Source organism: Sorghum bicolor, chromosome 3, assembly GCF_000003195.3.
Source record: "Sorghum bicolor cultivar BTx623 chromosome 3, Sorghum_bicolor_NCBIv3, whole genome shotgun sequence".
In the NCBI taxonomy this organism is placed as follows: Eukaryota; Viridiplantae; Streptophyta; class Magnoliopsida; order Poales; family Poaceae; genus Sorghum; species Sorghum bicolor.
In genome coordinates, this window is record NC_012872.2 from 4,737,332 (window position 1) to 4,763,490 (window position 26,159).

General features: G+C 40.9%; 1 protein-coding gene and 1 long non-coding RNA gene across 3 annotated transcripts; one reads left to right on the forward strand and one right to left on the reverse strand.

The window, feature by feature from the left end:
• On the reverse strand, nucleotides 9,599–13,945 carry LOC110433814. 2 transcript variants are annotated; one of them, XR_002451155.1, is made up of 3 exons: nucleotides 13,362–13,945; nucleotides 10,672–11,001; nucleotides 9,599–10,050 (listed from the first exon to the last, which is right to left on the reverse strand). It is a non-coding gene; the product is annotated as an uncharacterized LOC110433814 (long non-coding RNA). The 2 variants fall into 2 exon arrangements; XR_002451156.1 differs by having other exon boundaries at nucleotides 10,672–10,989; nucleotides 13,362–13,915.
• LOC8056556 (tryptophan aminotransferase-related protein 2) lies at nucleotides 18,841–23,828 on the forward strand. Its single transcript, XM_002455068.2, has 5 exons — nucleotides 18,841–19,979; nucleotides 21,037–21,352; nucleotides 22,492–22,769; nucleotides 22,960–23,261; nucleotides 23,357–23,828. The coding sequence occupies exons 1-5, from the start codon at nucleotides 19,444–19,446 to the stop codon at nucleotides 23,539–23,541; spliced, it is 1,617 nt and encodes a 538-aa protein (XP_002455113.2). The 5' UTR covers nucleotides 18,841–19,443; the 3' UTR covers nucleotides 23,542–23,828.

The window sequence follows — 26,159 nt, forward strand, 5'->3', positions numbered from 1 at the left end:
AAAATTCATTCGATATAAAATTTTGTAGCAGTAAAAAATCAAATTAAAATTAAAAAATAATAAACAATGCTGTCTAAATTTAAATCCGATGCGAATCCATCAGCGGTCAGGCTCAGGCGCATTTACTGGGGGGTAGCTCTCGGCCGCGCTGACTCCGCCAACTGGCCGGGCGGCGAGTGGCGGCAACAGAGAATCCACCGCGGCCGGACGGGACGGTCCCTGTCGCGCTCGCGCTCGCGCTCTGGCGCTGGCACTGACAGTGTCACGCGGTCCTCGAGAGGTGTTGCGCGGCGCAGGTGGCGGACGCCTGCACGGCCCAGTGAATCAGTCTGAGGGGACATCACGCCATCACGTGACGGCAGGGCGCCAGCGCACGTGCGTCCATGTGTCGGCCATGCGCGGAAGCGGGGGTGGCAGGGATTGCAGATGGAGCTGTCGCGATCAGCGCGTGGACGAAGGGCAGGGCTGTGCGGTGAGGATACCTCCCGTCGTCCCGCATGGGATCATCGACCGACGTGGGTACTGTACTCGTACGTGATGGAGCCCCAGGGCGGGCGGCGTGTGGTCCATTCCATGATCGGAGGAGTACTGGCCGCGCTTCTGCACGACCATACATACTCGCTCTGATCAATTTTTTAATTATCGCCGTTGATATGCGTGTGTTTGACTCGATTTGCAGAAAATACGTGTAACATTTGTATCTCCAAATAAATTGGTCAAAAAACTAAATTTAAATATCTTTCTAATATTACTAATTATGTATTATAAATATTAATACTTTTTAATATATAATTGTCAACAGTTGTTTTTCGAAAAGCGCAATCGACAATTAAAAAGAGACGGAGGGAGTACTCTCTTTTTTTCTTAAAAAAAAAAAGAAAAAACAATTCTAGCAATCTGGACACTAGCGCCTTGTTTATTTCCAAAAACTTTTTGGAACTGTAGCACTTTTGTTTTTGTTTAAGAAACATTGTCCAATTATGAAGTAATTAGACTTAAAAGATTCATCTCGCGATTTACAAGTAAATTATATAATTAGTTTTTATTTTCGTCAATATTTAGATTTGATGTGACGGGAAATTTTTTTTAAAAAAATTGATTTTTAAGGTGAACTTAACAAGGCCTAGGTACATCGAATTAGACCTTATTTAGTTCATCTTAAAAACTAAAAACTTTTTAAAAATACTACAATATCTAAAACTAAAATATTTTCGAAAGTAAACAAGACCTTACGTTTATTTTCGGAGGCAGTAACTCCTTAGCTCTGTAGCGTCAGCGACTCGGCGAGGTGTGTGCAAGACCGACTCAGCGAGGTGTGTGCAAGGTCTTGTTTAGGCGTTGTTTAGTTTACTCAAAAACCAAAATTTTTTTAAAATTTTCCACCATATCAAATCTTGTGGCATATGCATAAAATATTAAATATAGATTAAAATAAAACTGATTGCGCAGTTTGCCTGTAAATCGCGAGACAAATCTTTTAAATCTAGTTACTCCATGATTGGATAAAGTTTATCAAATAAAAATAAAAGTGCTACAGTATCAAAATCCAAAAAAATTGATCTAAACAAGGCCTTAGGCCTTATTCAGTTGGCAAAATCTTGAAATTTCGGATGCTGTAACACTTTCATTTGTATTTATTAAATATTGTTGAATCATGGACTAACTAAGCTCAAAAGATTCATCTTAAAAATTACAGATAAATTGTGTAATTAGTTTTTGTTTTCGTCTATATTTAATGCTCCATGCACGTGCTGCAAGATTCGATGTGACGGGGAATATAAAATTTTTGGCAAAACTTTTTGGAACTAAACAAAGCCAATTCACTCCAAAAACCAAAACTTTTCAAAATTTTTATCATATCGAATCTTGTAGCACATGCATAGAGTATTAAATATAGACAAAAAAAACTAATTTCACACAAAGTGGGGCCTGGCGCCATGTGGTTTCCTACACACAGCAGGACCGTTGCTGACTTGCCGTTGGGGTGGTTGTAAAACATATTGGACTTGATCCTAGAAGGAAAAGAGAAGGAGGAATCCTAATCCTAGTCCGTTTATATGTGGGCTCTTACCAAAACTCTTAGGCCTTGGCAGGACTATATATACGTGGGGGATCTATGTTGTAATCACCAATATTCAGAGAAATAAAGAATAGTCTCCCTATCTTGTGTCTATTTGTTCATCTACTTTCATCTACTATGTTGATCATGAGAGACGGAGAGGGAAAGGTCCCAACCGCTGGCAACATGTTTTATAATACGTTACTTGGATCAATTTTTAGGCTAAAGAATAAAGAAGCTAGATAATAAAATAGTTTTATAAACTATGATATGTGCAAATCAGGAGGAGAACATCCTTGATTTCGTAGGAATGCTGAACATTCTTAAGTGCACTTTATGAATTCTAGCTCACTGCATATAATGTATAATAACCCCCATATCTAAATATGTGCGTGAATATTTCATATAAAATTTTATCATAGCATATATGAATGGGCCTCCACTTGTAGTTGGAGATATATGAATTTGAATTATTTTAAGCCCATCATAGGAAATTTCTTTTGAAGTATGCTATTAAAGATCTAATATTGGCATTAGGAGGACAGAAAGCCTATGTTGAATGCCAAATATTATTTCCATAGAAGGAAAATGATCTTAAGAGAAAATATTCCTTGAAGCTTGAAGCGGGAATAGTATCACGCACTAAATCAAACAATAGTTTGACTAATGCTCTTGTGAAGCATGAAGCAGAGCATATGCCAGATATTTTTTTTAAAAAAAATGAGAGGAGTAACTTGAAGTTATAAACCAGAAGTTGTGTTTACTAGTAGTAAACTGAATGTGTATACTATGAAGCTAAAATCTACGGGAACGCCTATGGATTCTAGTTTAGTGTATACTTGTTAAATAAAATAAGAATAAACTTCTCCATTCTCATGAAGAGAACACCTCACGAAGAAGGTTAGGCACCTCATCAAGAGGATCATCGTGAAGATGAAATCCAACACAATAAGCGCGCACATCATAGTGTTGGGTATGCAGAACAATAAATTATCTCTTGTTTAGAAAATGACAAAGAGATACGATAATCTCACATTGTGAGAGTATTGGGAGAAAATAATAGTTGTCGACAATGCTACCTCTATAATTGCAAAAGTTTCTCTTATGAGAACCCGGATCCGGAAAACAAAGTCCATGGCAAAGTCGCTTGAAGCGATTATATCGGGTCAACGAAGGAAGCAATTGAGGTTGAATCTCCTAATAAGAATAATTAAATGTTCTTCAATATCTCTGGCAAATGAAATAAATAAATATGAAATATGCAGTTAGTAAAGTGGATCCTGAAAATCCATATAGTTTCTAAAGAACAGAAAACGCAACATATGGAAATTAAATCTCATACTAAGTATTAAAAAGTCTAAGGTGGAATAATATATTCTTGAATGAATATTGAAGTCTCAAGAAGAGCATGTCCTAGAAGAAATAGTCATTGAATGACTTTGTAGTGAATAACACTATCTCATTATGTATATCACATAATAAACTCTCATGTAGTAGAGAATATTTCTCATAGAAGAGAAATATTATTCAATAGAAATGAGAACATCCTTAAAGGATTTAATCCATGAAGGATTTTTCAGTTGATTCTTGAAAAACACCATTAGTCCCTGAAGTGAATGTAGACCCGAGAAAAAATAAATCGAGGAATTCTAAATACCATGAATGTATCATCGAAACACTCAGAAAGTGTATATTGTGATTTTCGTACCATAGAAGGTATAAAAATAATGGTGATTTTGGTAATTGAATTATCCCCTAAATACCAAATGCAAGACTGGATTTATTGTTTAGTGGTATAATCAAAATCTCAAAGATTTGTAGAATATATAATTTATAATCTACTAAACAAGAAATATAAGTTTGATGCACTATCTAGAAGATATTGAATATTGTAAGTTATTTACCCCATAATCCTGAAAGGATTTATTATCTTGAAGATAATTTTTATTTGTTTTGCACAACTAATCAGTGGTCATTTATACATAAAGCATATTGCTCTTATTTATACCCATATAATTCATAGAAGAATTATGAGCCAACTTTTTGAAAGATATAGTATTGTGGTACTGCATACCATTGATTAAGCACACATTTGTGAACGGTGTGATTTGAACAATAAAGTTCAAAATTTGGCATTATGAGGGGGAGCATATTTTTCTTAAATCTACCTTGAAGGTAAACCACTAGAATTACAAAGATCAAGTAGATCATATTTGCTAAAACATTGAAGTTTATGCATAAATCATGAAGATAAATATCTATTCATGAAGAATAGAATATCCTGAATAATACATGACCACGAAGGTTAAATGTTGTACTCTTTTTTCCTATGTGAGTTTTTACTTGAAGGTTTCTCACACAAAGTTTTTAATGAGACAACATGTGCAACACAATTAACAAATGCAATGTACTCTTTTCTCCAAGAACCGTTTTTCCCATTGGGTTTTCGGATGGAGTTTTTAATGAGGCATGTGCATATCGTGGTAATCGCCCAAGGGGGAGTGTTGTAAAACATATGGACTTGATCCTAGAAGGAAAAGAGAAAGAGGAATCCTAATCCTAGTCCGTTTGTATGTGGGCTCTTACCAAAACTCTTATGCCTTGGCAGGACTATATATACGTGGGAGATCTATATTGTAATCACCAATATTCAGAGAAATAAAGAATAGTCTCCCTATCTTGTGTCTATTTGTTCATCTACTTTCATCTACTATGTTGATCATGAGAGACGGAGAGGGAAAGGTCCTAACCGCTGGCAACATGTTTTATAACAGGTGTCATTAGCTGGCCTTCTCGGGGTGCGGGATTAGTAGGGGCTTGTTTAGTTCTAAACAAATTTTGTAAAATTTTTTAATTTCTTTCACAGCAAATTTTATGGTACATTTATGAAGTATTAAATATAAATAAAAAATAACTAATTACATAGTTTGTTTGTAATTTGTGAGACTAATCTTTTAAGTTAGTTAGTTCATAATTAAAAAATATTTGTCAAATAGAAATAAAAGTGCTATAATATCCATTTTGGAAAAAAAAATTGAAACTAAACCAGGCGAGTATTCTCTTTGGAACCGCTTCTCCTAAAATCAATTGTAATCTAATCAAAAAAAAGTTTCCTAATAATCTAATTAAAATTGCCTAATAAACTATGACGAGGATTGGTGAAGGAGCGAGAATAAATCGAAGGGGATACACTTGTCTCTTGGATGTAAAAAATTTAGATCACGGAGGATGTATATGTGCTAGAGTTTCAATTAAAATCACCATTTTTGTAAACCCCCCTAGTTACAATATAACTTTGCCCCTGGTCGCAGCAATTTAATTTGTTTGGCAATCCCTAGTATCAAATGACATTTTTGCCCTCTAAAAAGAGAGAACTTTCAATCAACTTGTACGCTCCTTGACCTTGAGGTCAAGTTGTAAGAAGCCGTACCAATAACACTTAGAGTTTGACAAGTTAAGAGAGATGTCAGCGAGGAGTGGATGGAATTGAAAATGAGTGATGGTCTGGTATTGAAGTCGGAGGAGCCACAAATCATGACTTCTCTCAGCTCCATATTTATTTTGTCAAGAAAGAGAAAAATAACTTATGTGAACAATGCTACTATTAGAAGGTGTGAGAGGAGGCATAGCCTCAAGAAGCTACGCCAATCACGTCCAGAGTGTGACATATTAAGGATGTGTTCGGTTGTGGAATAAGCTATCCCTAATTTTAGGAATAGAATGATTTTTTATGCATGTTTGGTTGGAGAAATAGAACGGTTCTATTATGTGTTTGGTTGAAGGGATGGAATGTTAAAAAACTTAATTCTAGGTATAAGTTTCTTTAAAAACTAATTGGTCTAATTGATACATAGAATTATATATTATTTTGGATGAAGAAAGTAGCGTCTGTTCGTATTTTGAATAGAGTGAGTGTCTAAGATATCACTCCCTTAGTCTCACTGAAATTATCATATTTGACAATCAAATTTCTTGTTTAACTGTTCGTCTTATTTAAAAATTTTATATAAATATTATTTATTTTATTATGAGTTGCTTTATCAATAAAAATACTTTAACAATAATTTATTTATTTTACTATTTGTATAGAAAAAATAAATAAGATGGAACAAAAAATTTGAAAAGTTAAAAAAGACGCTTATCTTTACCTGACGAAATCAACACCAGCAACGCTCGCACATGATTCGGCCACGTAACCTGCTTTTTTCTCGACCGTTGGATTTTGATCGAGCGTGCAGAAACGGTCGGAAGGAGTACATGTCTCTCAACCGCTGACACAACACAACCAAAGTGAACGCTGTCTGGAGAGCGGAGAGAGATAGAAGGACGATTGCACTGGTTAATCTCCCTTGATGGCGACTAGTCGGCCCAGCCACGGCGCTGCCCCAGTATCTCTTGGCCTGTTGGGTGTGCTGGTCCGGTCTGGTACTGACGGTGACGGGCCGCGTGGCTATCTAATCTACACACAGTAATCATTATTGTTGTTCGCGCGGCACCGACTCCCTTCGTCTACACAAAAGTGCTACTGTAGGCCTTGTTTAGGTCAAAAAATTTTGCAAAATTTTTTCAGATTTTTTATCACATCGAATTTTGCGACACATACATGAAGCATTAAATATAGATAAAAATAATAACTAACTATACAATTTATCTGTAATTTGCGAGACGAATCTTTTGAACCTAATTAGTCCATGATTGGATAAAAATTATCAAATATAAACGAAATTACAACAATGTCTATTTTGTAAAAATTTTTGGAACTAAACAAGGCCGTACGTAAGAAATCAATTAATTTAAAGTTTAACTAATTTATAAAATATATTTTATATTAATCTAACGATATTTATACAACCAAAAAATTTCAATTTCTCCTAGTGATGTGAGTTTCTCCTAGTATTTTAGCATTCAAAATTCAGTACAAATTTTCTAGTAAATGTCTCCTAGTGAGGATTCTCTAGTGTTGTGACTAGTTCTAGTATTTTATTACTAATTAAAAACACTAGGAGAACTCCACCAATTTGGTAGTTAATTAGTATCATAAATATAGTTATTTTTTAAAAGATTTGATCGAACGCAAAATTTGTTTTTAAAAAAAGAAGACATGCTGCATATAAGTAGTATAATTTGAATAAAATATAATAGTGTTACTACAAAGTTTCATGAAAATATGAAACTAATTACCAAATACAAACGAAAATGCTATAGTAGTTAAATTTCAAAAGTTTTTTGGATCTATACAAAGCCTTAGTTTAAAAAGATAGACATGAAAGCTTTATTTGCAAGGGTGATAGTTGCCTATGTTTGATGGTTTGAGAATCCTCCATCTCATTTCTTTTTCCATGCTATAACATAGAGAGATGAGAGGTGTCTATAAAGAGTAAGGCGTGTGTGTGCATGCGTTTATAAAATATAGATTGTGTATATAAGTTTTTGTATCTGAATTATTATGGAAAGAAAATAAGTATCTTAAAGTTACTCTTAAATTTAATAGCTGTAAACAAGCCCTAAAAGAGATACGACCTGATAGCAACAGAGGTAGGTGGGGAGGTGCTGTTGCCTTGCCGGTTGCCGCCCCGCCGGCCGGCGTCGCGGCCACCGACTTCCGATCCGATCCGGTGGACGCCGGCCACGCACGAGAGGTCACGTCGGCTACATGTGGAGGCAACATGTGCACGACAACGCTGCACTGCATCGCTGCCACTCCACCGTGCAGTGTCGTTCGCCGCATTTGCGTTGACCGGCCGTATGGGTGACATCCGACGTGTCATGCGTCCATTAAAAAAACAGTGGTCCCTTCGCGTCGTCGCCCATTTGGGCCTTGGCTTTATTTTAGGACTTGTTTAGTTCTTAAAAAGTTTTGCAAAATTTTTTAGATTCTTCGTCACATCGAATCTTTAGACACATGTATGAAGTATTAAATATATACGAAAATAAAAACTAATTGCACAGTTTGGTCGAAATTGACGAGACGAATCTTTTGAGCCTAGTTAGTTCATGATTAGACAATATTTGTCAAATACAAACGAAAGTGCTACTATTTCTATTTTGCAAAATTTTTTGAAACTAAACAAGGCCTTAATTTCAAAATTTTTTACAAAATGAGTAGGAGTTTATAGTATTTTCGCTTATATTTAATAAATATTATCTAATCATAGACTAACTAGGTTTAAAAGATTTGTCTCGCAAATTATAGTTAAACTGTGTAATTAGTTATTTCTTTCATCTATATTTAATGATCCATGCATATGCCATAAAATTTGATGTGACGGGAAATCTGAAAAATTTTACAAAATTTTTTGAGAACCGGCTCATCAAACTTTGAAAAGCAACGCTTTTTGAAGACAGACAAGCAATGTTGCTATATATTGGTTTTCCTTTTCTTTTCAAAATAACATTGGTGCCGCTATTGATTTCCAGAAAAGAAAGATCTCAACCACAATGATTTAGACATAACAGTTTGGATCCGGTAGGACATGGCTTTGCATGGTTGAGGAAATTGAAAGGAGAGAATGGGAGTCTATATATATATATATATATATATATATATATATATTAGGTAAATGTCCGTGCGTTGCAACGGGATGTCAAAATATGAGATTTCAAAACATTTTATGGGACTATATCTTGTGATTCTAGATTGTCGATGAAGAGTACAACGCATGTTTAAGTTTAATCAAAACAAAGGTATCGATATTTTGGCTCGGTCACCTAACCTTGCCTTTGTATGGATTTGCTCCGACTGCCAATTAGAGCATCTTCAACAGCTCACCTATAATTCATCCCCACAAAAAATGGTATTGGTGGTCATCAATATTACTTTTTTAAAAATATTATGGGAGATGCTCCACCATGGCTATATGTGTATTCATAGACAATTTGTAAATTTAGCTGCACTCAACCTGTATTTAGAACTTTAGTGGCTTTTGAAAAAAAATTGAAGACTAAAAGCACAGTAGATCTATTTTGACCATCACTGGAATCAGCCACTATTTTGCTATGCCAACTGTTTGGGAACAAAAACACTATGCCCCTGAGCCCCAAGCCCTAACTATTTGAGAACACAAACACTGTGACCCTGAGCCCCAAGAGGCGCGACGATCTGCTGAAGGAGTTCGAAACGCTACAAGCAACATTTTTATAAGTGTGGAAAGTATGCAACATTTTTATCAAGTGTGGGAAGTATTCAAACCGGATTAAATTAATACTTACAAAAGGTTCCAAGTACTAAGAGAGTTGCAACAAGTTTGGTTTATGTAATACATTAACCTAGATAATAAAGGACTAAATGGCGCCATGATTTAGATGGCATGGCAAAAGGGTAGAGTGGTCTTGCTTCAATATTGCGAGCTTCATGCGAACTCAATATATTTAGGCTACAAATTTCTTTACGGGACCTTTAGTTGCCCACTTTCACTTATCCATGGTGTACATGCAACAACAAAAATACTCTCAAATTTAGTACAATAATTTATCTGGCAGAATAAGTCATAGCTGAAAATATTGTTCGCTGATTTATTATGAGAGAAAAACACTGTTGGATGACAGAATAAGCACGGCTTATAAGACAAGCAAACAAGCTTTTAAGGACACTCAATTCTTAATTATGTTTGATCTACACTTACAAAAGCTATTAATACAAGGCTAATTTACACTTACAACCATCAGGTAAACATGCCAAGTAACCAAATAAAATTTGAGCATGTCTTCTCAACTTATTGAGTTGCTAGCAGTAAGGATAATGGCAAGATCACCAGGAGTATTTAGAACTAAACTTACAACATCTGCAAAGGTCCCATAAGAAAGCATGAAACTTCTTGGCAAAATAGTACAACAAACTCAATGAAACTTGTCCATACAGTTTTGAACTTTCAGTGCATCTGTAAATATATGTTAACTTTGAGAGGTAGTCATCTTCCTGAAGTCCCTCAGCGTCAGCTCCCTGTCGTTGTTGTGTCAGCTGGAATGCTCCCCAAGGTGACTTGCTGCTCCACCTGGAAAAAGGAGAACATATCAACCAGACTAATCTGCAGATATCTGGAAGAACACATCTTCCTAAAGGCCATCAGCAAAGATGATTCCAGAAAATTCAGACTGAACATGTTGTTGTGAACTCATCTAGAACATATCAGCATGCTGGTTAGTAGTTCATATATCATCAATGCTCAAGTACAATTGTCACTAAACCAATCAAAATTCCACCAGCCTCCAGATGTTATAAATTTAGGTCAATATACTATGTTTACGTGGAAAAGCATTTTTCTAAGAATCAGTGCTAGTTCTGCTCATCCAAAGTGTAGATCTTAGGGCTGCTATGAAATGTGCCTCAAGTAAAAATATTTCACTTTCAGATATAGTGTTTATGTTCTTTCTCCAAAGTTTCTGCAAACCTACCACCAGGCAATATTCCTAACATAATCAAATTACTTTAGAAAAATTTAATAAACATAGAAAAAGGTCTATTGCACTATAAGGAAATGAAGTCTATATGCTGAAATCTTAAACATTAGGGAGTATTAAAGCTTTGAGACCAATATTTTGCCCCATTCCAAGTTTTTATTGATCTTAATGTAATGCAGTGCTAACAGAGGCATTCCAACATAGAGCCCCGTTACCTTCGTTGGAGTTCCTAGAAGAAAGGGACTCGCCTGGTTCAAATCCAAACTGGAGAAAAGGTTGGTGACAGTGCTCTGTAGCTCGTTGTGCACTGCCGCTAGCCAGCAGGTGGATGGTGCCGCTAGTAGGGGAAGAGGGTCGAGCGCCACCGGTGGAGGAGCCGTGACTGTGCCCCCGTGCTGCTCGCGCCGCTCTGCCTTGCCCTCATTGTGCCGCGCACCGCTGATGCATCGATCAGAGACGTGAGGAAGAGCCGCGACGTCTTGCCCTTGCTGCCTCCATCATGGGTATGCCGTGCCGCATCTGCCTCCGTGACACTGCTTAGAAGTCTGTATAAAATTAGACACTGCTGCATATACATAAGCTTAGTAACACAGCAGAAGGCTCACATGTTATACTGAAACAAGTATACATACACAAAAGGTTGGTATTTTGGCGTTCCCACATGCTGCACATCTAAGGTTATGTTCTCTCATAAGCAAACATGTAGATTAATTCCAGTGGCACTATGCTAGCTAAACCACATGTAGATTAATTCCAGAGGCATAACTAAGTAAGGTATTTGGATGTTTTTGGTTACTTTGTACCTACAGACTGATTTATTAGGCATCCCTACTTTTAGACGAGCTGACATAGAGACCATCAGACCACACCCATATGTCATCTCGGGATGAATGATATCCATAACCTGGTTGATTGATTGTCCTATAGTCAATTATTTTTCAATTACTACATACATGCTTTCACAAAATTGAAAAAAAATAATGAAACTATCATAAGTTTATAAACATTGACTAACAAATTTCTGAAATATTTTCTCTAAAAAGTAAGCAATTTTAGATCATGTCTGTAGTTATCATAAAACATTTCATAATAGATCACGTCAATTATGTTTCTTTTCTTACAACTACAAAAATGTTTGGATACATAAAAAAAATGTTCAGATAAGTACACCTTTCCTCTGAATACATGTGATGTGACAAGGAAATGCAACCTCCGTTCAAACGAATAGATTTTCAATCTGAACCCATAAATTGTCTGTAAAGTATTATAAGATGTTTCTAGCAGCTGGTTTCTCTATACTCATTAGAAGGTAAAGAATTCTCGCCTCTCAAAATAAAGAAGGTAAAGAATTCTACTGAGTTGTCTGATCTAGCATTACTCTCAACTCTATAGATCATGAAGAAGACAGTGGCCTAGATGCATGCGTCCATCTCTCATGTTTTGGAAATTCGTTCTGGAGTTTTTATCACTAATGGAAAATAAGAGGCATCATTTCATCAACATCTTGGACTGCAGAGATCACTTTCCTGAACTCATCACGTCTTGACTACACATTGAAGTCAGTCAACCAGAGAACAATATAAGCAGGAAACAATCAACTGATATGCCCAGTTCTGTCTTCAGTTGAAGAAGAGGTAGCACATACATATGAATGGATACGATTTTACTGTTCAGTTATGCTTCTAATTTTTAATACCAATTGAGATGTAGTTTGTGCAGGCTTAAAATAATACAAACATCGTCATAAAATATCTAGTTATAAATTATTATAACTTCACTCATCTGATATAACAATATGAGTGCTCATTGTCCTTGGCGCATTCTCTTTGTTTAAAATGTTGTGACAACCGGTAGTTAAGCACCCCCAGAACTTTGACTAAATGTTTCAATTTGCTTTTGTAGATGATGACAAGCTTCTATATTTTTTTCTTTTTGTTTCCTCAGGATTCAGCTATGTGGCCACTACTTAGCTTTATCCTGCCACTACTTACAGTGCGATCTGGAAACTCTAAGATTCTATAGAGCAAAAAAAGAAGACGCTGCCTATGAATGAAGAGTGCAAGAGATCCTAAAATATTCCCAACTGCCGAAAAATAGACATTTTTTCAAACACCTAGACTACGAGAAGTTTCCTGTGCTGTAGCTTAGAACAACTAATAAGCACTTCTTATTAGCTCATGTACTATCTAAATATATGGAACCTGCGGTATTAGAATCTCTAAAAGGAAAATCTGAAGCTTGATAAAAAAGGCATGCGAATCAGAGTAATAGGTAGCATAAAGCACTGAGACATAGTTTTGCAACTGATGAAAATGAAGAGCAAATAGAACTCACTCATCCGTTGAATGTGGTATGTGGACAAACTATTTGAAACCATAAAGAAAATATATGTGCATGTCCTGCCTTGTACCCTCATTATTCATAGTACTATAACCAAAGAAAAGTATGATGAAGAACTAAGAGGAGCACCAATGCTGCAGGACTCAACAATGCAAGGGGGGCACAAGAGAGAAGTTAGAACCAACAGGAACATTTTACTCCTAGCGCTAGTCATTATGAAGAGCATATGTGAGAAGTAAAATGTTTGAAAGATTATTGACATATATAGTAAGTTTGATTCCCAGTAAAATGTTTGAAAGATTACTGTATGTCGCTGAGGATCTCATGATTGCAAACAAAATGACTGGATAGAGCAGCAGGTCGACCCATTCATACACATTTTTTCGAACACCTAGACTACGAGAAGTGTCAGGGCTCAAGCTTAGAACAACCAATAAGAACTTCTCCCATAAAAATCAATTGTATGTCGCTGAGCAAAACACATCCCAACCTCTGGCACAACACAGGAGCACATGTTGGCAGATCTGGACAGTTAAAAACAGAGGCAGCAGAGGGAGGAGCTCACCGGGGGCAGGGCACCTGAGCAGCATTTGTTCGTGACGCAGGCTAGCTGACGCCCCTCCGCCGCCACCTCTGCTCGGACGCTCTGCCTACGTCGTCTCCTCCACTCGGACGCCGCTTGAACTTTAGAGGACTGGACGGGAGGTGCAGGGCAGTGGGAGGTGTGGGGCGGTGGGACGGACACCGCTGCCCCTGGATCCACGAGTTGCGGCTCCTCCCTCATCAAGAGCGTAGCCGGTGTCGGAGAGGCAGATTCGCGCGCATCGTCGCTCACCGGATTGAAGGGTAGGTGCGGGGCGTTGGGACGGACGCCGCTGCGGGTCCTCCTCCCTCTTCACGAGTGTATCCGGCGTCGGAGAAGAAGGCCAACGGCCAGGAACGATGGAGAGAGGCGGGGCTGCGATGCGAGGGGAGACGGTGCGGGATGCAGTGCGGGAGAGGCGGAGCTGAGGAGGCGGATGTGCGCCGTCGGCCGTTTTCGAAGTCTTCGCCTTTCTAATGCGGGAGCGAGGGGAGTGGATGTGTGACGATTTGGCCGGTGGCGAGGGGAGTGGATGTGGACGATTGCTTTCTATCTGCATAAGAAATCTGTTATTTGTTTTGAGGGAGTGAAAGTTTTAGCGGGAAGGTGAACGAGAATTCTCATTTAGAGGGTCTGTTTGGTATATCTCAGAAACTAGTATTTCAGCTTCACATGAGAAAATGTGCATGTGAGAAAACCTGAAAAATAACTTTTACAAAAAAAGCTGTTTTGTTGGGACTTGTTTGGTAGGAGAAGGTGAAAAACAACGTGAAGCTGAACCAAAAGTCTTACCAAACGTGCCCTAACTTCTACAATATCAATCAATTCTATGAGCAAGGGGTGGTAGTTTGTTCGGTTTAGTGTGGAATCGAAGGGGAGTAAAAGGGATTAAATCCACTACAAGTCAAATCCCTCTAAAACCTTTCTCGATCCCTTTTTATAGAGATTCACCAAATAATGTCTACGTGGGAATTATATATTTAACCGAAAGACCACCTTTTATTATCACTTATTCTACAATTTTTTCATTTAAAAACCATGACAGAAACAGGGGACACGAATTGCCTCTTCAACCCCCTCCCCCTCCCTTTTTCTACTAAAAGTCAAAATTTCACGTTAATTCCTTCATTAACTCTCGCCACTATTTCTTATGCCCAATCTCATGTAGTTGCATGCCAAACGCACCATGGTAGACGTAGCTCCCAACCTAGAAGCAGATCGCTACTCGTAGAGTCGTAGTGCTGATGAGATATATCGACGGACGTCAAGTGCTAACGAAGAAGATTTGGTAAGATTTTCCGTCATGGTCACTCCACTGATGATATATAGTAGGGAATTTAGTTCCCCTATTTTATGGGCATATAAATTTTTGCTCATGGGTGTCCTGAAATATATAACGGATTAAGTTTTTAACTGATCAAAAATTTAACTAAGTTTATAGAAAATAGTAATATTATCTATGACATCAAATTAACATTATTAAATACATTATGAAATATAGTTTCATAATTTAACTCTTATGCAGTAGATATTACCATATTATTAATAATCTTCTTTACGAATATAGTCAAACGTAGAATAATTTGAGTTAGAATAAATTTTGATCTCCTATATTTTAGAACAGATGTGTGTGTAGATGTGATCTTTGCTTTATCCGGTACCCATGTGGCACCTCCAAAATATAATATGAATGATACTCTAGAAAAGATAAAGTGAGGACAACCTTTCTTAATCCGGTCCGAAGGAAATGCTACGCGGTGGCATGGAGAAGATATATGTGCATGCCTTTTGACGTCTTCACGTAGAAGGCTAGCTTAATCAATTAAAAACAGTACTAACTATACTTTGGAGAAATTCAAGTCGTATGTGTCACAAATCCAAAATATGTCAAGACTTTGGATAAACCTTTTTTTATCAAGGAGGAACAGCGCCTCTTTTCCCACTAGTTTGGTGCATAAGCTCAGCTGTACCACCACTTCAATACATAATATAGCCGTGTAGCAGAGTATATTTCGTGTTGTACTTATTTTTTTTGATAAACTTTTGTACAGAATTTAGAACGTGTCAAGATATGATTGACAACACCAGTGGTGAGACCGATAGACCACGCAAAAGTAACACCTCCAATATTAAAAGTGAAACATCAATTCTTAAATATCATCTCATCATATATGACGTGCCCCACTGTTAAGGTGTTCTTTATTTATACTAACAAACATGCTCTATGAAAGAAGAAAAAAGCTATGAGGTCAGGAATAATACGTATCTATTTATATTCACCCTCTCTATAAAATTTAAAAGCTATTTAATCAATAACCGTTTGTTTTAGCCCTTTCCAATAACCACATTTTTACCGATACACTTACAAGGTCTTACAGTTATATTCACATAGTCTTATTACTATATTTAAAATGATTTTTCAGTATAACTTATTGAACATAGTGATGTAATTTAGAGATAATTGCATATCTCAAAAAAAAACCAATTCTTTAGGAAAAAAATACAACCGTCGGACGCCATGGACGGCCAAAAATTCGGTTGCTGCCTTCTCCCAAAATAATCGCATGACGGATTGCATCTCTGCCTCTGCTCCGGTCATCGGCACCGACGAGTCATCCGCTTCCGCTCCCATCTCCTTGCAATGTGTCATGAGATTAAGCACAAAAGTCTTTTTTGCTATTAAATTAGAACTAAACTTTAACTCATGATCTAAACAGTTCCATGGTCTAAAGTTCAATTATCCAAAATTTAATCTTTAACTTTAGCCAACTAAATTTTACTAGATAATAGCATCCGAACGGACACTTAAGGATTAAGGAAGTAATCAACGCGCAACACCTATTTGGAATTCCAAGCAACTTCGGTGTTACAAATGCGGCTAGCATCTAACCGGATGTTTTAAAATATGTTTTTTCTGATCATGGGGGCGTATCATTGTCTGATTGATGCTTTTCATGATTGAACGGTCCTTTCTGAACTCTCTCGCCATCCTTTCTCATCATATACAAATGATAGCACGCAGTTGCACAATATAATAATCTATTAAATCAGACACCACGAGAAAGCATCAGAAACTTTTTCCAAAGGTGGTGAATAAAAAATAAGGAGAGAAAAGCACTAGCACCTTGATACAATTATTATCATACGGAGTATATGTGTACTCCTAAACATGGAAAGAATTAACTCGAATGGCTTGCTTCGTTTGTTCCTGTGGCCCTCTCTACACGGTTTTCAAATAGATAGCAGAAAAGAACGTGCAAATGATGGCCTCTGCACTTGCAAAGCAGAGGCTCTTGCCTTAGCCTATTTTCTGTCCTTTATTCCGGTATTAGGTAGAGAGATGCAAAATGTTCTACTCGGTTTCCTTTTTTTTTTATTTAATTTGACTTGCTGAATAATTATCTTTATACCGGAAAGGGCCCATTCGCCAATTGGTCGGTTTCTATATTTATATATAATGCAGGGAATACTAGAAAGTGGATCTCACCTAAAAAGGCAATCAGTTGTTTATAAAATACTAATATAGGACGAGGCGAGCCGAAGAATAATTGAGGGAAATTTGATCAGCATGAAGCAAAGTTTCGACTGTTGTTCGTTATGCGCGCAAAGGTTATATGTTTAGGTCGTTATGTTGCATAATGAAGTTCGTTACTTTTTTAGAAAAAAAAAGTTACTTCATCAATGCCAAAAGAAAAAACATAGCTCAATACAATCATAAATAAAACTCACACAAAAAGTGAGTGGCGCTAGGGGGGCGTTTGACGAGGCTTGTATAGCGGCTTCTCCTCTATGTGAAACAACCTTTTGTGGAGCGATTGCCATTTTGTATAGAGGAGCCGGAGCCGTAAAAATATGGCACCTCTCGGCTCCTCCACATAAAGTTGACACAATCTTATTACAAAATTGACACTCGAATTTTGTCAAACGTTTTGCATAATGACATCAACTCTTTTAGAGAAGTTGCTCCACAAGAGGAGACAGAGTCGTGCCAAACCGACTCTAAGATTAATACAATGCACAAAAAAGTGATCTTACTGACTCGTATGTTAGTAAGATGTAGCAAAAAGGTTTGTATCACCTCATAGCACATAGCAAAAAAAAGTCTATATACCATTCAAATTACCCCTAAGATGGTTTTGCCACCATAGCATTTAAAACCCGCTTGCCATGACATGTGGAAATTGGCAATGTGAGTTGTCAAGCACTACCCTTACACAAGTGACAAGCCCCTCCTCAAACAACAAGCTATAAAAGTCACAACAGGAGCTCCTCCCCCACCCACCCTACAACTCCCTAGGCTAGACCACCTCTGCTAACCCAACACCATTTCCCCCTCCACGATCTTGTCAAGTGGAGGGCGATGAGAGGCATCACCATAGAAGTTGAAAATAGAAAGCACTGAGACAAATATTCAGACTTAGATACTAACAAGTCTAAACTTCTCTAAACGAAATCGATCGTACAACTTACACTTCTAGGTGTGGCTTAATATGAGTCTTTAGAACTATTTTAGAGGAGCTACACAAACTGTGGTTCCTCTCAATGAGCCCTACAAAGAAGAGCTATCAGCAGCAAAACGACGCGACGTAACTTCCATATGGCCTCTTTTTAACTAGAATTATACCAAAGCTAGTAGTACTGCCTAGACGGGTATCCGCAGAAAAGCAATCAGCCAATCATAAGATCCTACGGTGAGGAGTCGATGAGAGTAACGCAAGCTCTCCTCGTGTAAACACTACGGGCCGGGATCTTTGGCCGATCAAGTTTGGACCGTCCGATGAGCGCTCAGCGGCCAGGAAGCGGCGATCGAGCTGATGAAGATCAGCGTGCTTGGCTGCCTGTGTCTGCTTTCGGACACCGGTCGTGCGTGCGTGCCTAGCATAGCACTAGCGGAGGTGTAGCGCGGGTGAACTTTAGGGCACTCACAATGCAGACTCTAACATAGAGTCTAAAGTTATTTATTACCTCGAACAATGTGGATTTGGAGTCTAAATAAAACTTTGAGTCTTATTTTTTCTACCTCTTTCTTCAATAAATATGCTGCCACATCAGCAAAATAACATAATTAATATGTAGTTAATTGTCTTAGACTGTGTGATAGAGTCTTGCATTTGAGTGCCTTATCCCATGGGCAGAAAGAATATATTGCGTCCGGGGGATCCATCATCCATGGACCATAGGCCTTGTTTAGTTCCAAAATTTTTTGGGAAATCGACACTGTAGCACTTTCGTTTGTATTTGACAAATATTGTCCAATCATGGACTAACTAGGCTTAAAAGATTCGTCTCGTCAATTTCGACCAAACTGTACAATAAGTTTTTATTTTTGTCTATATTTAATACTCCATGCATGCGTCTAAAGATTCGATGTGACGGAGAATCTGAAAAATTTTGCAAAATTTTTCAGGAACTAAACAAGGCCATAGTGGGTCGACCTCGGCCCTATAAAAAGCCGCATCGCTACCTTCCCCTCCTCTCCTCCTAGGTCCTAGCTAGCTGGTCCCTGCAGCCACTAAGCTTAGCTTTGGGAGCTCTTCTCCATTGTTTGCAGTTGCAGCACTCCTAACACACTGTCTCTCTCCCCCTCCTAGCTGTTCTTCCTTTCGGTGCTCACCGCTGCTGTTTCAGCTAATACAGTGTTAAGCTCGGTTACTGTCGTCGGTTTCCAGCAAAGCCTCGCAGCTATTGCACTTGTGCCTCAACCTGAAGGCCTGTAGCAGGAGAGAGAGAGAGAGAGAGATTGAGCAAGAAGCAGCAGCAGCAGCAGAAGAAGAAATAGTCAAATCAGAGGGGGAACCAAAGCTCCAAGAGGGGAGCTCTCCGGCGTTCGGCTCGCTTCCAGAGTTCCAGCAGCCTGCGGTCGTCCGCCGCTCGAGCTCCCAATCGGCGGCCAGCCTCCTCCTTTGGCAAGAAGGACCTCCACCTTTTTTCTTGCAAAAAAAGGGCCTTTTCCCCCCTTTTTTCTCTCTCTTTTTTCTTCCTCATCATCGTCTTGCTCCCCCCAAGAAGCTGGGAGCTAGCTAGCTAGCGGCCCACCGGTCGAGTTCCCTCTCTCTCTCCAGGCATGCCTTCGGCGGCATTACAACTCGGCACGGCGGTGGAGGGCAGCTTCCAAGGCGGCGGCGCCATGGTGCCGTCCGCGCGCCTCCTCACCCCCAACGGCGGCGCGGTGGCCGGCTCCACCTCCACGCCGAGTCGTCAGGAGGAGACGACGAAGGCCAACGGCGGGGGGCCTGGCTCTGGCCCTGACCTCGCCGCGCTCCGGCCCACCAAAAGGCCGCGCGGAAAAGCCCAGGCCGGGAAGCCCAGGAAGCGGGCGCCGATCTGGAACCTGCAGGCCGCCGTCTTCGTCTCCGTCGTCCTCAACGTCGGTCTCCTCCTCCAGCACTACGTCAATAGCACGGCTCCGTCGCAGCAGCAGCACCACCACCACCAGGAGCATCTGCAGGCCTGCCCGATGCATCCAGATGCTGCTGGCGTCAACCGCAACAGAAGGGGAAGACAGGAGGAGGAGCAGCCGTCCCCGTCCATGCCCAAGGCCGGGGCGCCGTCGACGGGGAAGCCGGCGGTGACGCCGGACTCGGTGATCAACCTTGACCAGTGAGTACTCAACTCAAATCTTTCATCCGTTTCTTGCTGCCGCGTTTGCATGCCAGCTCTGCAGCTCGTTCGTTCCTCAGGTCAGTGCTTCTGCTTCACTGGCAGTAGCATCCCCCCATCTCCTTTCTTTAAAGGCAGGGAAAATGTTATTTGATTTGAGAGCCATCTTATTTTAAATGGGGTAGCATATCAAAAGTTCATTTTTCTAATTTGGTAAAATGGCTCTTTTCTCATATTAGTACTCATTGTTACGTGGTTTGGACTAATGATGTTTTTGCAAACTAAAAACAAAATAAAGAGTGCACCAAACAAAGAAAGATAAACCAAACGAAAAGCGAAAGACCTTGGTTCAGTGGTAGGACTGTACAGTGAGACGCTAATTATGAGGTTCAAACTCTAATATTGCACCTTTTTTTCTAAAAAAAGTACAGTAGGTTATACGTACGACGTGAGCTTTCGGTAGTACTACATGTTTCCCGCATACCGGAGGTCAGGAGTCTCTCAATCTCTTTCTACATGCATGTGTGCGCGCGTGTTGTGTGAGTGTAGAGTTTCAATCAGAAAAATAAAATCCAAATAAAAAAAGTAACAATATGGATCTTAAATTCTTAGTGTACATCAGGCATAACGTGTATCTAAATGTATAGAAAAACTAAACTTTTAATATATCAGACATAATATATATCTAGATATGTAACGAAGGGAGTACTTCATTCCTTATATAAACATCCTGTTATTTTTTTTAATATACAAGCACTCTGGGGACTCTACCCAATTTGCGGCAGCGGCTGCGGGGAAGTGTTCTTCCCCACAGGTGGGGCATGTCCCTGTGCAATGTTGGTGTCAATGGAGAATGAACTGCTGTCAATGGAGAATGAACTCCGGTGCGCGGATCAAATCAACCTATCCCGAGACCGCGGATTTGCTGGCGATCGATTCATGCACCTATCTTTGTGTTGATTGATGCTTCATTTGTATTGGAGTTTTTTTTACCACTTCTGCGGATTTCCACTATTATATGCGCGTATGGCTTTGACATTCGCGTTGTCGGGTGCAGCGGCGACCCAACCATGTTCGAGGAGTTCTGGCGGGGGACGGGGTCCGCCGCCGAGATCGTCATCCCGGGGTGGCAGACCATGAGCTACTTCTCTGACGTCGGCAACGTGTGCTGGTTCCTGGAGCCGGGCCTGGACCACGAGGTGCGGCGGCTGCACCGGCTGGTCGGCAACGCCGCCGTCGACGGGTACCACGTCCTCGTCGGCACCGGCTCCACGCAGCTCTTCATGGCCGCGCTGTACGCGCTGTCGCCTCCCGCGGGCTCCGCCGCCGGCGCCGCGCCCATGAGCGTCGTGTCCACGGCGCCCTACTACTCGGTAAGTTAAGTAAAGTTCCCCCAATGCAAACCCAGAGTCCCCAACAAACCATGGAATGGTCCAGCGGCGAGAGCGAGACGCATCGCCGTCGCCTTCAATTCGCGCTCCGTCGCTGGCTGTGGCGCGTGGGTTTGCTTCGCATTGGTAGCCTAAATTAATTAACGCATCGTGCTGATGAATTGTCGCGTGACTGGGATGGCAAGACCAGTCATTATCTTATCATTCCCCCCACCACCCCACACTTAATGATGAGGAGATAGAGCAGAATTCAAAGCCGTAGAGGACTAGAGGGGGACACTGATGGCGCCACTCATCTTTGTTCCCTCTCCCTTGTCCGGGACACACTACCACTTCCAGCCGCTGGCCTTCCTGATGACTTGCTCTCATCGGGCTCTTGATCTGCTCATGTGATGAAGCATATGGGCTGCTGCTAATGTCTCCTCCTGACGCTGGCCCTGATGGGGATGCCATCGATCCATCTATTCTCGCCGAGTCGCCGCTGTATAGGGCCGGACCGGCATTACTGTGCTGTGATTGCCGATCTGATTTGTGGGTAGCCGACATGTCTCTTTAAACAATGATGATCCATCATTAGCAGCTCCCCTTCTAGAATCAGATCAGAATCTTAGTATGTACTTGCGGTTAGGTAATTAGGTTAGGTTAGCATTATGCATGTTATGTTTGGCGGGAGGGAGGACTGTCCTCCTTCAGAATTGAGCTCCACTCCATGTGCACAGCCGGCGCCGGCAGGAATATTGCTTGCTCACCACATGCCGGACCGCCGGCATCCAGCATGTATATATGCGATTTTCCGGTTATAATGTTCATGTGCCATGATCCATCTCTGCTAACCTGGGAGGGAGAAGAGGGATTCCATTTTCTATGATTTCAGTTCAGTTCAGTTAAGCACCATGTGTCTGCACCATATCCAGTGCTAAATCATGTGTTCAGTCATGGGAGTCGGCGTCAGAGTCGACAGTCTTAAAATTTCCCATACCCTGAATTCTGAACCGAACCATACTGGTACTGTACGTAATAATTTCTCATAACAAATTCGAAACTGTCCGGTAGTGAGTCAATGCACTGACCTGATCTGATCTGATCTGTGTGCTGTGTGCTGTGTGCTGTGCACCGTGCAGTCCTACCCTGCCGTCACTGATTTTCTCCAGTCGGGTCTCTTCCGCTGGGCCGGCGACGCCAACACGTTCAATGGCGACACCTACATCGAGCTGGTGTGCTCGCCGAACAACCCCGACGGCGCCATCCGTGAAGCCGTCCTGTCCTCGGACTCCGGCATAGCCGTCCATGACTTGGCCTACTACTGGCCGCAGTACACGGCCATCACCAAACGCGCTGACCACGACATCATGCTCTTCACCGTGTCCAAGAGCACAGGCCATGCCGGGACGAGGATCGGGTAAGTTTCCTTTTCTTATAACGCGTATTTTTTCTCTCGGTCAACAATGTTTTTCTCTCGTAACAAATCAGCGAACAGTATTTCCGGTCATGTCTTTTTAGACGAGTGAACAGGCTCTGGAAGGTTGCTGGACGAGCAGTGGCAACTGGCAACGGCTGATGATGTTCTGGTGAAACGTTTCCGCGTGCAGGTGGGCGCTGGTGAAGGACCGTGACGTCGCGAAGAGGATGACCAAGTTTATCGAGCTCAACACGATCGGGGTCTCCAAGGACTCGCAGCTGCGCGCCGCCAAGGTGCTCAGGGCGGTCTCCGACGCCTACGAGCTCCCGGAGGCGAAAGAGGACCACCGCCTGTTCGACTACGGCCGTCGCAAGATGGTGGAGCGCTGGACCATGCTGCGTGAAGCGGCCGCCGCCTCGGGCATCTTCAGCCTCCCCGAGGAGACCTCGGGCTTCTGCAACTTCACCAAAGAAATTGCAGTGACTAACCCCGGTATGTACAAAAACTAATGCACCCCATTGTTTCTAAACCACCAACGAGTCACCATGCATGTTCGCTGAACGCCCATGGCGTGCTTGTGCTTGCAGCGTTCGCGTGGCTGCGCTGCGACAGGGAAGACGTGGAGGACTGCGCGAGCTTCCTGCGCGGCCACAAGATACTGACGCGGAGCGGGAGCCAGTTCGGGGCGGACCCGAGGTACGTCCGGGTCAGCATGCTCGACAGGGACGACGCCTACGACATCTTCGTGAAGCGCCTCTCCTCGCTGCAATGAAAGGTGGCCGGCGACGCGTGGAGACGCGAGACGGAGGAGGATACGATGCCACCCGGCCGGCGTCGGCACGCCGGGCCGTGGGAGCATGAGTAGGGGCAGCCAGTGATCTTCAGTAGGAAGACGCGCAGGAGGAGCAACGTTTTGTTTCGCTTTTTCTGCTGTATGTTTTGTGTTGTTCGGGATGTAGGCGTCGTCTCAAAGATTCTTATAAAGGTTTCATTTCTTCTTTTTTTTCCTCTTGTTAATAAGTGGTGTATGTGAGACTGAACTGACGTAACAAAAAAAAATCAACATAAATTGGATCAAAGGACACGAAAAGATTATTGGAACCTCACAATGCAAAAAAAAAAAAAAAGATACTCTGCTCGAAGTGCTTGGCGTTCTAACCAGTTCGTCATGTGCCCACAGAGGGAATATGTCTTGGTCCCTACTGCTACTGTAGGAACAATGGGCTTGGACCATAATTTCTACTGCTAGTACTGTTGGAACAATGAGCTTAACCCCATATAATTTCTCCAACTATTCAAATAAATCTTAGGCCCCTTTTTGACGTGGGATTTTTTTCTCCATTTTATTTGTTTTTCATATGAAAAATGAGATGATTCTTATAAAAATTCTTATGCAATTTCTGTGAAATCTCTGCGCTTCAAAGGGAACCCTTAAAGATCGATTCATGTGTGCAAGAGGTGGAAGTGGTGCAACCTTGTCGTAGAAATGGATAGTGGCCTCCAGACCACCAAGTTATGTGTTTGGGAAGAGAAGGAAAACCACATGTGCTCGCTCGCTCAGCCTCATCCACTACTCTCAAGCATAAGGGACAAAAAAAAAATCTCAAGGCCAGATTTAAGGGTTCAAGGTAGTGTTAAAGCATCACTTATAGAGTACTAAAACCCCGATGGGTTTATGATAATAAGGATTTATGGAGTACTTAAATAACCCTGATGGGTTTATGATAATAAGGATCAAGATGCAAAGGTATACAACACATGTAACCACACATCAAAAGGTCAACAAGCCACTCACCCCGTACACTCCTCACACATTGAAGGCCAATGAGCCGTTTGCCCATACAGTCCCCGCATAGCAAAGATGCACTACCATGAGTACCCCATCGCCTCGAGAAATACGACACACATCGAAGGGCAACGAGCCATTCGCCCACACACATTCCCCACATAGCAAAGTAAAACAAGACCGATGCACTACCACGAGTACTCCTATTCCCTCAAGAAATATGTCACGTTGAAGGCCAATGAGCCGCTCGTTGGCACACTCCCCACACAACAAAACAACTCATCATATGGGGACTCAAGGCATAGTTAGCTCCTTAACGAACCACATTGAAGGGACTTGGGCCTTCCCATTGCTCAATGACGAATAGGGCCTCCTCCATTTATTTTGTAACCTAAAGGGACGCCGAGGTATTTTCCTATCTAGCTCTCGATTAGATGACACTAGAACCCTCTCTGGGGCATGATCATCCCACCCACCCGAATTGGATGTAGGGCAATCCTTGAATGTCAAGCCATCTCCGAACAATAAGCACGCCAATCAAATTTTACTGGTTGTCAACAATAGGGTATTGCATATGTTAGTAAACGGAGACGCCCGAGTGGGTTGTCAAGCCGAGTATGGTCGGTGGATGGCAGCTTGGCTTAGCAGGCTAGTCTTAGTGGCGGTTTTACCAAGATGTCATGCACATTTATTAGAGCGCCATGTCAGTAAAACTGCACTTTTTGTATAAAACGAAGAGGAGAGAGAAGGAAGTAGTTTCACCATGGTGAAACTCCGCGGGCGTTGTTTTCCACGTGGTGAAACGGGATGAAATCCCCACTGAGAGCTAAATCGTTTCACCATCTTGCATGTGATCCAATCATTTTGCAGTAATTAAATGCTTTGCCCAGCTAGAAAACGTCAAGGTGAAACTCGTGTATTGCGGAGGTTATTTCATTATTCGTTTCATTGATGCCTTGTCAGCGAATTTATTTTGGAAACAGTGTATTGAAACGGACCACTGAGACTGACCTCATAATGCAAAACTCTATCACAGAGTCCAAGACAATTAATCACATGTTATTTATGGTATTTTGCTGATGTAGCAGCATATTTATTGAAGAAAGAGGTAGAAAAAAATAAGACTCCAAGTCTTATTTAGACTCTAAGACTCTAAGTATATATTGTTCGAGGTAATAAATAACAGTCTCAATGCATATTTCATGAGAGTGTCATGCATATTAAATAGAGTGTCACATAAGCAAAATTACTGACTTGGCAGAGTCATTAAATGAAGGAGTTTCATCATATGAGAGAGAAATTTCATCCCCATGAAATTTATGTGGCTCGGTTACCTAGTTTATAGTTTTGGTAAATGTGTCATGAAACTATGCATTGAGACTGACCTTAGCAATAGATAGAGGACCAGTCTTCGACTCCTCGCGCTACTGCTAGTAGGGCACTCACAATGCAAGACTCTATCACAGAGTCCAAGACACTTAATTACATATTTTTTATGGTATTTTGCTGATGTGGCAGCATATTTATTGAAAAAAAGGTAGAAAAAATAAGACTTCAAGTCTTATTTAGACTCCAAGTCCATATTGTTCGAGGTAATAAATAAC